The following is a 14,439-nucleotide window of genomic DNA, read 5'->3' as shown; positions in this document are numbered from 1 at the left end:
GAGAGACAGGCCATCAGCAATAATGCAATGTGCTGTATACGCCAGGAGCATGTGTGAGGCACCATGGGGACACAGAGAAGGGAGCAACTGCTTTGCCTTGAGGCTGGGCAGACATCATGGAGGAGCTGACACTGAACTAGCCTTGAACAAGGAACACAATTTCACCAAGTATTATAGGCCCTAGGACGTTCTGGCAGTGGGAACAGCACATACCAGGTAGAGCCAGGCATGTTGGTACTGCGTGTGTTTATCAAATAATTGCGGTCTGCCAGGTGCTATGTGCTAGATATTAGGGATCTGTGTTGTGTGTGTGTGTGTGTGTGTGTGTGTGTGTGTGTGTGTGTGTGTGAGAGGAAGATCAGCCCTGAGCTAATGTCCGTTGCCAATCCTCCTCTTTTTGCTGAGGAAGACTGGCCCTAGGCTAATATGCGTGCCCATCTTCCTCTACTTTATATGGGACGCTGCCACAGCATGGCTTGATAAGTGGTGTATCCGTCGCGCCCGGGATCTGAGCCTGTGAACCCCGGGCCACTGAAGTGGAGCCAGCGAACTTAATCGCTTTGCCACTGGGCCGGCCCCAGGGATCTATTTTTAGGAGCTTGCAGGCTAGATGTAGAGACAGACTCATCAGCCCATAATTACCTGGGGGTGAGTTTGGAGAGGAAAGCAGGGGCTAGATCATAGTGTTGGGTAAAGAGATAAGCGTGGATACATGTTCTAGGCTCCAGGTCATGAAAGGCACATATAGGTAGAGGAGTTTGGCGTAGGCAAGAGGGGGCCATTGAAGATTGCTGAGCAGGAAGTGATACATCAGCTCTGCGCTTGAGAAGACCCTCAATGTTGGGGTTTTTGATGGGAGGCACTGAGGTGGGGAGGAGGGAGACCAGTTGGGAGGCTGCTGTAGGAGCCCAGGTGAGAGGTGATGGGCAAAGTTGGAAGGCAGGAGATAGCTTAGAGCGATGAATTACTAGGTCGTGATCAGTTGAGTATGAGAGTTGAGGGAAAAAAAACAAAAAAGGCCCAAAGTTTTCTAACTTGATCTGCCATTTGGATTACTGCTCACTAACCAAGATCAGGCAGTGTTTCCCAATGTGTGTGACTAGAACTTCTATTTCCTCAACAAAAAAGTTGGGAGATGGTGCATCGTTCATTCCTCTCTTGGAAAGTTACAGAAGACACCAGCATATTCAAGGCCCTTAGAAGTCCTGTGGCAGAGAAACTTGTTTAATTTCATTTAGTGTTTTCCAAACTTCTTAGCAATGGAACCCGATTTTAACACGAATGGCCGAAACAACCCAAAGAATGCACTTTGAGAAATGCTGAGAAATGGAATAAAACCTATATTTTCCTATATGGCACATGTTCTGGGAGGACCTCTTTACTTTTATCTTAGCATTTATGATGTCACTATCCTGGAGGCCTTTAAAAATGTTGAGGAACTTGGCACAGTACTAAGAGTATGGACACCAGTGCCAGACTGCTAAGATTCACACCGTGCTGTTTAACCTCTCTGCTCCTCAGTCTCCTCATCTCTGAAATGGAGCTGATAACAATAATACCTACTTCCTGAAGTTGTGAGGATCAGTGAGTTAATTCCAGGAAGCCCTAGGAAGAGTGCCTGGCCTGTGGGAAGGGCTCAGTAAGTGTTAGCAGTTGTGAGAGGCAACACAGGGTGGGAGATGGAAGCTACGCTGCCTGGTGTTGTATCTCAGCCCTCCATTTACTAACTCTCTGACCCTGGGAAGGCAATATGGAGCCCTCTGTGCCTCAATTTCCCCCATCTGTAAAGCAGGGACAGTTATTGGACCTACTTCATAGATTTGTTTTAAGGAATAAATGAATCAAATCATGTGAAAGAATGTTGCCTGGCATATTAGATGTTTTCATTTAAAAAAAAAAATCTAAATTGTCTCTGTTGTTAGATAATTTTATCATGTAGGTTGACTTGCAGCTCCAGTGATGAAGATTCAATTTTTCAGCTTCCCAGCTGGTTATTTTGGTCTTATATTTTGGCATTCTCCTTTCCTGACTCTGGAGGCCTTGAGTTTGGAGTTTAGTTTGTCACAGTGACTTCTTATTATTTTCTTCTATTCAGTCGGGTTTGGTTTCTTTATCTCACGGACTGACAACGTTAATGAAAGTTCCTCGATTCTGGGGACCACCTGGCCCCCCTCTGGGCTCTGTGCCTTTCGTAAAAATGCAGATATCTGTTTCGCATCACTTAGCAGAAGACCTTGGGCTGCTCTTGTAGCAAAACCTTCCCCCAGCGTGGACACAGTCTCCTGTACCCTGAGAGGCCGGGTTGTTTCTTTGTTAAAAGTTTTCTGATATTATATCGGTGTAGAATCTTTGGAAAGGTCACCCCAACCCCCACATTCAAGCCAATTACCTGATACTTAGTTATCAGTTTCCTTCGGAGACTGTCTGCTCTTGGTGAACAATTAGATTAGAGGATGCTGATGAAATTCAAGTGGCAGGAAGTAGAAGTTACATTTCTGAGTTCAGAGTTTCTATTTCAAGGTTGAGTAAGCGGTAAATTTTTACTGAGAGATTGCAGCCTAATAGAGTCAGATTGTCAAGGTCCCCCAGCCCAGCCCATGGGCATTTCAGCCGCCTAGAAACTTCAGCTCCTTTTCAGGGGTGGGTCTCCCTGTGTTTTATGTTGGCATGAAAACAATTAATAATTTAAGCCATATCCATTTTAAAAAATAGAAATACCATATAAATATAATACTGTAATAATAAATTTAAAAGTCGATCCAGCTGGGCACTGTTCCCAGACTCCCAGCTGAGCAGAAACACAAATAAGTAAAGAAGAAGAAAAACTGCTATATAATGCAAATGGCTGCAATATCATTGTTTGCTGCTCTGCTTTTATTGCAAATATATGGTATTGAAGTTACATTATGGATAAATAGGTTTCGTAGGCTAACCTGGCAACCTAATCACTGTTTATAACATTATTTCTATGGGGAGAAAAGTGTATTCCATATTACAAACAGATGGTTGGCAAGCAAATTTTTGGAGCACAATAGATTTGAGGTGGAGGCCTCCTGGAATTTTAACCTCTAGTTGGATGTTTTGTATTCAGAGCTAGTGATGGATGCAAATTAGAGGCCTTTCAGAATCCCCACTCCTCCCAAATCTTTGTTACCGTTTTTATCTTAGAGACTCTGCCTTACCTTCTCTTTTCTCCCTTCCTGAGGTCCCCATCTTGGTCTCCTCGTCCTGACCCAGCCCCACCCTCCAACCACTGTTGATGCCTCAGGAAGCCACAAGGGACTCTGAATGTCTTTATCCGTGGGCGCCTTATTAAATGGTAGTTAGGGCTCATAGGAGGCCATGCAGCCCAGTGGCCAAGTGTGTGGCTGTGAAGCCAGACTTCTGCTGCTTGCAGCTGTGTGACCTTCCTGTGTTACTGCACTTCTCTGAGCCTCTGTTTCATCCCTATAGGAGGCGGTTGTTGTGAGGACTGATGGGGGGGACTAACTGTAAACACTCAGATCAGTGCCTGGCGCGGGGCCATGTTGCCTCCATGCAGGTGCGTGATGGGGTAGTTACTTAGGCATATCAGAGTTTAGACAGATTTCCACAAACTCAGGAAGCAAACCTACTGTATGGAAATACTTTCTGAATTTCAAACAGCAAACTTAGAAACCCGGGTCAGGAACCTCTCTGTTCATGAATTGGGGCCTGGGTAGGTTTTGAACATACTTTTTGAGTTGGGGGATGGGTGGGTCCATGTACTTAGTTGAGTGGCAATATCAAACTGTTATTACTTTGAGTAGATTAAGCTCTACAGCATATTTTATGAACAAGCCTTGTTAAGTGGTTTCATTCACTAAGTTGTTTCCACATACAATTTTTTCATCTAAGGAAAGTTTTTTTTTTAATTAGCTTTTTGGGTTTTTTCTTCAGGCAGTCTTTTCTTTGCATTTGAGCTGGCTCCATTTCCTAATTTGCAGATTGGCTACGTCTGCGTATTGGCCTTCTCATGTAGGCAGGAGCTCTAGCTGGAAATAAGGACTAGAAAAGTAAAGTGCTGATTGGGAGTCTTAGGACTTTGGGGAAGACCTTCAGTAGAGGATGTGGCAAAAGCAATAGCATAAGGTAAAAAAAAGCAAATTTTTCTCTGCCATTTTCTCCAGAATGCCCTCATTCTAATCCAAATCCAATTTTCTTCCTATCTGTGGCCTGAAGATATGGAAATGAAGCCAGTTAAGAAGTCAGTCTATGTGCGAGTTCCTCACTGAGGATCAGCCTCACCACGAGTCATGTCCGACAATGAGATTTTAATTTTATTTGGGAAAAGGCTTAAGTGTCTATGCTATTGATGGTTGCCTTTGTGATACATAGGAATGAGAGTGACAGCTTTCAAAAGGCATCATTTCAAAGGAACTGGTTTTGTTTACTAAAATGTGGAAGCTATAAGATCTGCTCCCCTCTTTAAGAAATCTCAATGTGTGGGTAATGTGCTGTCATGAAGATTTTATAATCTGCAGTATTAGAGAAGGAATAGGATACTGTTGTTGGTTGACCAACTGGTTATACAATCTTGATGTCACAGTTTTCTTTTTTCTTTTTATTTTTTTACTGGAGAGAAGCAAGAAATAGGATTTTAGAAATTTCAGAGGTGTTTTATAAACAAGGAGTTATGTTTAGTTGCTTAACATGGTTAGATTTTGTTTTATACCTTATACAGAATAGGAAATGAAAGGTTCATTATAGATTTTCTTTTTTTTTTTCCCCAAAAGGTAGACTGAAAACCTCAACTGCCCCAGATTCGAACTTTTAGCTTACATTAAAAGTAGTCTCTTTAGGGGCTGGCCTGGTGGCGTAGCAGTTAAGTGCGCGCGCGCGCTCCGCTTCGGTGGCCCGGGGTTCGCGGGTTCGGATCCCAGGCGCGCACTGATGCACCGCTTGTCAAGCCATGCTGTGGCGGCATCCCACATAAAGTAGAGGAAGATGGGCACGCATGTTAGCCCAGGGCCAATTTCCTCAGCAAAAAGAGGAGGATTGGCATCGGATGTTAGCTCAGGGCTAATCCTCCTCACACACACAAAAAAGACCTCTTTACCATAAGTAGGAGTCGGACAAAAGTTGTAAGGAAACTCTAGAAAGAAAAATCACCAACAGAAGGAACCTATAGAGATTTCATATTTCATCCATTCACTCAAAAATATTTATTGAAACCCTAGTATTTGCATATCATGCTCCAGACGTTGAGGGATTTGCTGAAGAAATGTTAAAGACATTCTCCCTTCCTTTGAGGAGTGTAGAGCTTGGGGAGAAATGACATACACATATGAAATAGTTAAGTTGGAATTCAAGGCAGCCTATGATTAAATACCAAAATGTGTGGTTCCGACAAGAAATGCTATAGAAGTTCAGAAAAGAGAGTGATAACTCAGTGGCACTACTGTTTTCTGCCTACAAATTGGCAAATTGTAGCACTGTTTGTATGAAATATTTTACACTTGTTTTTTTGGCAGCCTTAGGCCTTGACTCCCAGGCAGCATTAAGAGCCTACAAAAATGTTTGTACTCTAGTCTCTCTAGGGTTGTCTTTTATTTTTTTCTCATAGGCAGAGGAAGTGCTTTATATAAACCAGAGTGCCCATGAGAGGCAGGTAGTTTTTGAGAGTCATAATCTCTTTCATGTATAAAATAAGGAACTAGCCTCGTCATTCTCTGCTTTTCAGTTCAGCAGTATTGTCCCTCCATTGCAAACCCTCCCTGACATTGAGAGGTGGTTTAATTTGAACTTAATGTCCGTGACGGATGAGCTAGCCATCAGGGGTCAGATAAATTTATGGCTTTGGAGAATTGCTGATGAAAATCCCCATGGTCGTGATGTTAGAGAAGGAACTGACACAGATGTAGGGGAGTTTGAATGCAGATGTGCTCACTGTAAGCAGGCTTCCCCAAAATGTCAGAATATGATGACATGCTGAAAGTATTGTACTTGGGGACGATGTTTTATGAAACTCACTGGCTTCCTGTTTTATTTTTGTCATGTTCAAATTAGCACAGAGCTCAAAGACAAAGCCATGGGGGCCTAAATTCTTAAGAATCAGGAAAAGAGAGAGAGTGAAGAGGGAGAAGAAAAAATAAAACACTTGTGAAGTGAAATACACTATTTGGGCCCACACCTCATTCCACTGAGAGCCTCTCCGGGACTCCCCACAGCTGAATGTGGTTATCATTTGGTTGCTTTTCAATCTTGTGATTCATGAATTTTCAGTTTCTTTTAAAACTCACTGTCACTGGTTCTCCCCCACCCTTTTATTTTAACCTTAGGCCTCGAGGCATAGATAACAGAGATGTTTTGTTCTTTCCTTAATATTATTTGATGGAATGTCTACGGAGTCCAACACCATTTGAAAATAACATGGCACTTGGTGTTCATTCTTCTTGTCGGGTTGGCGGCCCTTGTGATGAGGCTCGAGTTCCCAAGTTAGCGTGACCCAGAGTGACCGAGACATCAAGCAAACCAGTGATCTCACCACTCAGCTTCTGATCGTGTTTATCAAAGTAGTTGGCCCTGGCCACAGCTTAAGATTTATTTGGGGCATCCTCTGAGCTGGCTGACTTGGGAAAGTGGCCCTGGAAAGTGTTTCACCCATATCTTTTGATATAATTTGGTATCTGTCTAAGTAAATGTTATGTAGCAGATGGTTATGAAATGTTTTATCAAATTCTTGGGAAGACTCTGCCCTTGACATATTTTTATTTAATTATCATGCTGCAAAGGACAAAATAGTAGCTTTTTTTTTTAACAACAAAAAAAGCTACACAATAGGTTGCTATTCTGGGAATGAATCGCAAACCCAAAATTTATACAATATGTAAACCTTTTCTTGGGCTCTTTGCTAGATTTTTCTAGAAGAGAGCTCTTTAATTTTAGAGTACATGAGAGGAAGTGCTTTGGATGTATTTGGCAATGTCATCCTGAGACATGGCTCAGGAGTCTAAGTTCAACATGTTGTCTACATTTGTTCTCTGCTCCTAGAGATGATGGAAAAAACGCTTTGCTATTTTCCTGTTGCTTTTCATGGTTTTAGCATCGTGTTCCTATTCTTGGAAAAAATCAATAATCCACTATACAAAACCTGGCATTTTGTACTGAAGCCAAGTATGAAAAAGTTTTAACTAATGCATGTGTGGGGTTACTGTTTTTTTGCCTTTTTTTCCCCAATAGGTGTACTTTTAAAGAACATTGTGTACATTCACAGAACTCAGAAAACTGGCTGGATATTTCATCTGGAGCTAAAAAGTGCCCTCAAATTCAGATGTTTCGAAGAAGTAAAGATAAGGTAAGAGGAAAGATTTTAATTTGTGTCTATTGTATTGTCTCATTTTGTACCATTGATGCTAACTTCCTTCTGTGTGTAAAATATCTATCAGCAATCAAATAAGCTTAGTTAGGAGAGTCCATTCATTTAGTTATCTAATATTGATTGCCTACTGGACGCCATACACTCTGCAGGATGCTTGTGTCGGGGGAAGAGGGAGAATCTCCCTCTGCCCTTTTCCTTAAGGTTCTTATGGCTGGCCAAATAATTAACAAGACAGGTTAGCAGGCGAAAATAATACCAAGTTTAATAACATGTATACATGGGAGAAAGCAGGGACACTGCGTTTCTCAACACAATAGCAGAAATTCTCGTCTTAAATACCATGTTCAGCCAATGACAAAGGAGGATTTTGGGGGTGGGGGGGGTCAGTTACAGGAGATTACCACTAAAGCACAGTAAACAAGAGTAAGGTTATTATGCAGCCCAAGGCCTCACCTTCTACATTGATAAGTCTCTAGAAATGAGCTCATCCCCCCTCTTCCCAATACAGAGAGGGAGATACCTTTACAAATGGAGATTTCCCTTATAAATGTAAATCATTGTCTGGCAACTCTTGGCAGGGTCATCCAGAGAATGTGGCCAGAGAGACAGAACTTCTGATAAGAGGGGCTTGTTGGTGCCTTTCCTATTGTAACATTTACCCTACGTTATCTTTACATCATGATAGATCTGTTCCAGGAAGGAGCTACCACGTCAAATTTTTTAGGCAGTTAGTGGGGGAGGTCAAATGTCCCTAGAGAAAACAACCAAGGTAAAGAGATAGATTTCAGGGTGGCCAAATCTTGATCTCCCACACTTGGAAGGTAGCAGAGAACAAGACACGTTGTGGTCCTACCCTCATGGAGTTTGTTATCTTGTGGCACTGAAGATGACCCCTCAATACTTGAATTTAAAGAAAAGATGGACTTTTAATGTGGTAGAAAAATATGATGACAAAAATCAATAGAGAAAGAAGTTCAGACTTATGGTCAACAAGATTCCTTAAATGTGGCTTAAGTGTACAATTTGTTTTGTTTTATAGTTTCTTTTCCTAATGTGTTCAGAATTCTCCTGACAACTATCTTATGAACATGGCTTCAAGCAATATTGGTAGAGAGAGAGAAACCAGTGTGGGCAGTGAATATTGCAAGTGGGGTCCTTTGGAAAGAAAGCCAATGGGCTCTTGCTATGGCAGTACCACCATTGGCAGCACATCAGCCCTGTCATTGGGTGAAAGAAAGGAAGCGATGAGCATATTCACATGTTTTCTTATTCACATACCAACCATGCCCTATGGGAAAATGGAATTTTTGCCTTGCAGTCTCAGTGGTACTATAAGGAGACATTTTCTCCCTAATTATGGCTCTTGTATTATGAATAATTGTACAGAATCCCCATCAGCAGCCAATTGACCTGTCTGTTGAGCTCGCTCTGTTTTATTTGAATGCCATATTAACAAGGAAATGGACCACTTTCTCTTTTCCCTTACACTTTGCCATTTCAAATAGCAAGAACCATACCACTTAAGATGATTTAACATTTAATAAAGGAGAGCTAGAGCATTTAATGAGTGATAAATAATAAAAGAATCAAGCTTTCAAGTCATAACTGGTCAGAACTTACGGATTTAAAGTTATTTGGCTGTTGTCACTTCCTGTTGTCTTCTGGGGCCCGGTGCGGGGGATGGAGGGGGTTGAAAAAAAGAACTTTCAAAGCCTTCCTCCAAACCTCCACCAGCCCTGAGTCAAGAGTGAATAGATTCTGTGAAAAAGATGCTTAGGCATCTAAGCATAGGTATGGCCAAATTTTTATTTCTCTTATCAGTCTGAAAAATAGCTGACTTTGCTGCTGATAGAGAATGGTAGAAAATACCATAATCTTTGAATATACCCAGGACTCTGATAAGTGGTTAAGATTAGGCAAGATTCTTTTTCTCTTATCATTTTGAAAATTTTAAGGGTAATACTTCCGCTAAACATAGTGTGGGAAAGTAGTTGTTCATTGAATAAAAAGTACTGGTTACACAATTTGCTTACCAATCTTTGGGTTTACTAGTGTAAATTAATCACCGTTTATATCTAGTCTGGAACATTACAGAAAATGTTTACCCAAGCAACCACTAGTGCCTGCTTCCCCACCCTGCCTCCCACTATGGTTTACCCTAATGCCTCCAGAGTCTTCCCACACAACCATTACCTCACTCTCTCCAGCTCATTATCACTCTCAAGGTAAAGGAGATAAGAGTTTAGTAATTTGAGTAAAGCTATTCTTTGAAACCAACTTTGGACTGATTATTTTAATAATGTTGATAAGATGTCTGACCCCATCTCTTGGTCATATTATTTCAAAATATTTCCTGTCCTTATGGTCATCTATGACTTACCTGAAAGCCTTAGATCTTTGTTTATTTAAATAATTCTTGATCCTGACCTACAGAGATGGCATTCTATGGTTTTCCTCAATTCTGTCTATCAGCTTGGGTCAGAGTTTTTGCTAATTGCTCATCATATAACATTCTAGTAACTTTCTAGGTACAGAAAAACCCATTTAACGCAGAGACTTTGTTCCCAAGAAGCTTCATCTCTTTACGCAAAGCAGTTAGAAGATAATATATCCTCATCCTCATTGAAGAATTGGCATTAAAAAGAAATAATTAGAGCAATTCCAATTGTGTTGGAGAAATTTCCATGAGGTTTTGTTGAGTGAAAACAGCAAGATGCAGAAAAATATGCATAGCATGATCTTATATTGATCAAAAAAGTCCCCATATATGTTTATGTATTTGTACATATATATACATACATATATATATGATTATTTGATATTGGAGAAAAATATGGAAGAATTCCTATTAGGTTGTAAACATGGGCTCTCCTGATAGAATGACTGATGTGGTGTAGAGAGAAGGCAGAGACAAGTAAAGAAAAAAATGAAATCCTCACATACACAATAAACAAAAAGGATGTATGACATGATCGCATTTTTGCATGATGTAAAATTATATGTTTGTATACCTATAAAGAGATTTTAACATTCAGTAAAAATGGCTTATACTGATAAAAACAGAAAAAATATAAGAATAAAAGATATTTCCCACAAAGAGCATGGTTCCTAAAGGAGAGACACTAGAAACATTCCTTTACAAATTAGAACGAAAACAAGGAATTCCACCATCTTGGATACAATCAAGATTGTTTTTAAAGTTCTGTCCAGTGCAGTAATACAAGAAATAAGGAATAGAAATAATTATTGGAATGGACGAAAATATCATTATTTGCTAAACATAAGTGATAGTACATCTGCAAAATCTAAGTATATTAGCTTTTAAAACTTCAAATTAATAAAAGTAAAATGAAGTGCTAAATGTTCAGTAAACATTCAAATATCAATAACCTTACTACATGTGCGATAGGACAAACTGTTAACATACATTAACAAAAGATCCCATTCATTAAAAACAACAGGAACACTTAGGCATAAACTCGAAGAGTGAGGTATATAAGCTATATTTTAAAATCATTTCTACTAAGAGATGCATATTGAAACCAGCTACCCAAAATAGTAATTTTGGCTATGCAACAGCTTGTCTTAAGCAATTCTTTCTAATAGTGGTTAGTGGGGCAGTGGTCTATTGAGGCTGTCTATAATTCATGATAGGGAAAGTTTATCAATTAAAAACATAAGCATAAATAAAAAGAAAAACAGAAACACACAAGGTATTTTCTTAGAAGATGCGAAAAAACATCTTTTTTTTTTTTTGAGGAAGATCAGCCCTGAGCTAACATCCGTGCTAATCCTCCTCTTTTTGCTGAGGAAGACCGGCTCAGAGCTAACATCTATTGCCAGTCCTCCTCCTTTTTTTTCCCCCAAAGCCCCAGTAGATGGTTGTATGTCATAGCTGCACATCCTTCTAGTTGCTGTATATGTGACGCCGCCTCAGCATGGCCGGAGAAGCGGTGCGTCGGTGCGCGCCCGGGATCCGAACCCGTGCCGCCAGTAGCGGAGTGCGCGTACTTAACCGCTAAGCCACAGGGCCGGCCCGCAAAAAACACCTTGAATATATCCAGACACATATTACGTTTCTTGGTGGGAAGGTATCATAAAAATGTCACTTCTTTTTCACTGCAGGAGTGTCTCGTTAATTTTCTTTTCCTCGATACTTTTCTCTTGTCTTTTCTATGCCTGCTTCTCTGTAGCTCTTCTCACCGTCCATACTGATTTGGGCGCTCCATTCATTGGCATCAGGTGGGAGCAGAGTAGGTTTTCAGTTACTTGAAGAAATCCAGATGCCAGAATGAAGGAATGGCTCATGTTTCCCCAATTGCTCCTGGAGCTTGAGGCCAGCAGGGTGACTGCAGAGATGAAGTGAGCTTAGAGATGGCACAGAGTCCCTTTATACCTTCAGCTCTCTGATCTGCTCTTTACTCATGTTACTTAGGCTCCAAGGCAATTGAGATCGTCGCAGAGAGTCAAGCAGTTCTTGTCATCTCTAAAAGACTGGGAGATGTGAAATTCCCTTCCTTTACACATTGGTGTGATTTGTCAAAGAATCTTCCTGCCCAAAACACTAACCTATTAGCACTGTTCTCAAGGTTTCATCTGTGGGCACTTGTGCTGCCTGGCACCCAGTATTGAGGGTCCATGACCAAGACTGCTTCTCACATGCCCCTGCTCATATCAGAGGCATTTTGGGGTCCAAAGGCCTCATGTTGGACTCAGACCTAAGAGTGAGTCCAAGAGGAGAAATCATGGAAAACAAGAGCAGGAACTACCCCCAGCCCTGTCATGTCCGAAATGACCCTGATTCATACCATTTGCAAAGCTTGGGGGAGTGGATTCCCCAAAGCAGTTTCTTAAACCTTGAGAATCTGCAAGAGAATTACTGAGATGGGAGAAAGGAACTCTGTCCTGAGCTCACCACCCCTCAGGCACGTGGAGAATAGGAAGTAGCACAGGATTATGCATGGGAGGTGGGGAGGTTGGTGGATGTGAGGTGGGAAATCAGGTTGATCAAGTTTCCTTGTTGGGAAATCATTCATGGAGTCAGTTGGATACAAGCAGTGAAGAAGGTTCACGCTACAAATACGGTGTTCTCATCTCAAAGCACACTGTAGTTCCAGAAGGAAGAGTGTGTGTCAGGGTAAGCAGACAACACAGTTTTGTACCAGGATATGTCCCTCTGCCCCTGAAACTAGGCTTCTGTCAGCCTCCCCAGCAGTGATGGGTAACGGCTGCTGTTCCCAGCTGACCTGACTGAGCCAATCCGAGAACTCTTCTCTCCTCGGGAAGGCTGCCTCCCCATTGTGCCCCTGAGCAGTCAGGGAGGGATTCTGCTCCATGGAAAAGGACCTATCTCCCGAAGAGACTGTACCTGCTGCCTCCACCACAGCTTTCGTTTTGACCCATTTCAAGCTTGGCCAAGTTGGGGGAACGGAGTGGAGATTGCCGTTCGTTCGTTCCCCTCTCCTCTGCCTCAGTATGTCTTTGTAACCTGAGCTGGTGTCATACAAAGGGCAAGGGAAGTGCACACACACCCAGAACTCTTTTGCTGGTCAGCGATTCCCTGAGTGTCTGTCCTCGCCGGAGCCTGTGCCGTGAGTCTGTGTTGTGAAGCTTGGGACTCTGGAGAGGAATGGGGATGGGGAAGGGTAAATGTTGCCCTCAGAATGCTTAACATTCTTTTGTTGTTGGGATCTGTTCTTGGGGAGGGAGGGGGTTGGGGGAAGCTTGACCTTCTGTCTTTGTCAATAAACTCTCATTTACACACACACACACACACACACACACACACACACACAAAATGTCACTTCTTCTGCAATCCCTTTTCTGGATTCATGTAATCCCAGTGAAAATTTGAGTAGGCTTTGTTTTAAAATTAATATAAAATTCATCTGGAATAATATGAAGTGGTGAAGACTATCCAAAGTATATTTTGGAAAAAGAAAATTATGTAAGCAAGACCATTTCCATGTGATTGTACACATATATATAGTGGCAATAATTCAGCCCATGATTCTGGTTTAAAAATAGGAATGATTGTACACATATATATAGTGACAATAATTCAGCCCATGATTCTGGTTTAAAAATAGGAATATAGATTCATGGAATAGAGTACAAAGCTCAGAAATAGATGTAAAAATTTTAGAGATCAGATATAAAATAAGAGAAAATTATTTCATAAAAGATGTTAAAATAACTGGCTTACAATATGGACACAATTTAATTCATATTATACATTAAATATAAAAGAAATTTTAGGCTAATTAAGAAATTCATGTAAAAAGCTAACAGAAAATAGAGTTGAGCATCAGATAATTCGGAAGTACAATTTTCTTAGCTCTGAAGCTAGTATGTAATAAAAGAAAAATATTCATATCCTTTAAAAAAATCTGTACAACAAAAAATAAAAGATAACTAAAGCACTTACCTCAGGAGAACATTTACAACAGGCAAAATATTAATTGCAAGATATTAAAGCTAGGAGAAATTGAAAAGAAAAACATCAAAACACCACAAAGTAAGTGGGCAAAAGCGTATATTCGCACGAGAGGAGGTTTAGAGAGTCAGATACAGATATGGAAACATGTTCAGCTTCACCGGTTCAAATAAATACAAATTAAAGTGATAATAAGATATGCTCACATCTAGTGTTGGCCATGCCAATTAACATAACCTTTTTGGGAAGCAATTTGGCGATATGTTTCAAAAGTCATAAATATATTCGTTCTATTTAAAACACTAATTTCAGACTTGGAATTCTGAAGAAGTAACTTGAAAGAAGAAAAACCATGAGCATGCAGATGCTGTTGCAGTAGCGTTTATAGAATTAGAAACCTAGAAATAGCCAAACTGCTTGGCATTAAGAGGAATGTTTAAGTAAAATAAGGTCTATTGACCTGATAGAATGTTATACAGCAAGAAGTTCTTTGGCCCCAAGAACATTGCCAGCTAATTGACATTCAAACTTTCTCTCATCTGACCCTTTGTGTCTTCATTCCCTCTTTATCCAGCTTAGTTCAAGAAAGAGCTATCAACCTGGTGAGGATTCCCATGTTGGGTTTATTAAGCCAAGCCTTCAGCTTTTTAACCATACTCTCCTG

At 40.8% G+C, this 14,439-nt stretch overlaps 1 protein-coding gene across 3 annotated transcripts in view; it reads left to right on the top strand.

Annotated features, from left to right (window-relative positions):
* The window catches only part of PLXNC1 (plexin C1), a 147,237-nt gene that overhangs the window by 47,066 nt on the left and 85,732 nt on the right, over window positions 1-14,439 (top strand). For all 3 annotated transcript variants that reach the window (XM_058568651.1, XM_058568650.1, XM_058568649.1), the window contains exon 5: window positions 7,201-7,315. In XM_058568651.1, coding sequence (XP_058424634.1) covers window positions 7,201-7,315 — 115 coding nt within the window. The remainder of the gene's footprint in view (window positions 1-7,200; window positions 7,316-14,439) is intronic.

Source organism: Diceros bicornis, chromosome 25 (genome assembly GCF_020826845.1).
Source record: "Diceros bicornis minor isolate mBicDic1 chromosome 25, mDicBic1.mat.cur, whole genome shotgun sequence".
In the NCBI taxonomy this organism is placed as follows: Eukaryota; Metazoa; Chordata; class Mammalia; order Perissodactyla; family Rhinocerotidae; genus Diceros; species Diceros bicornis.
This window is presented reverse-complemented; position numbering and strand designations above follow the sequence as displayed.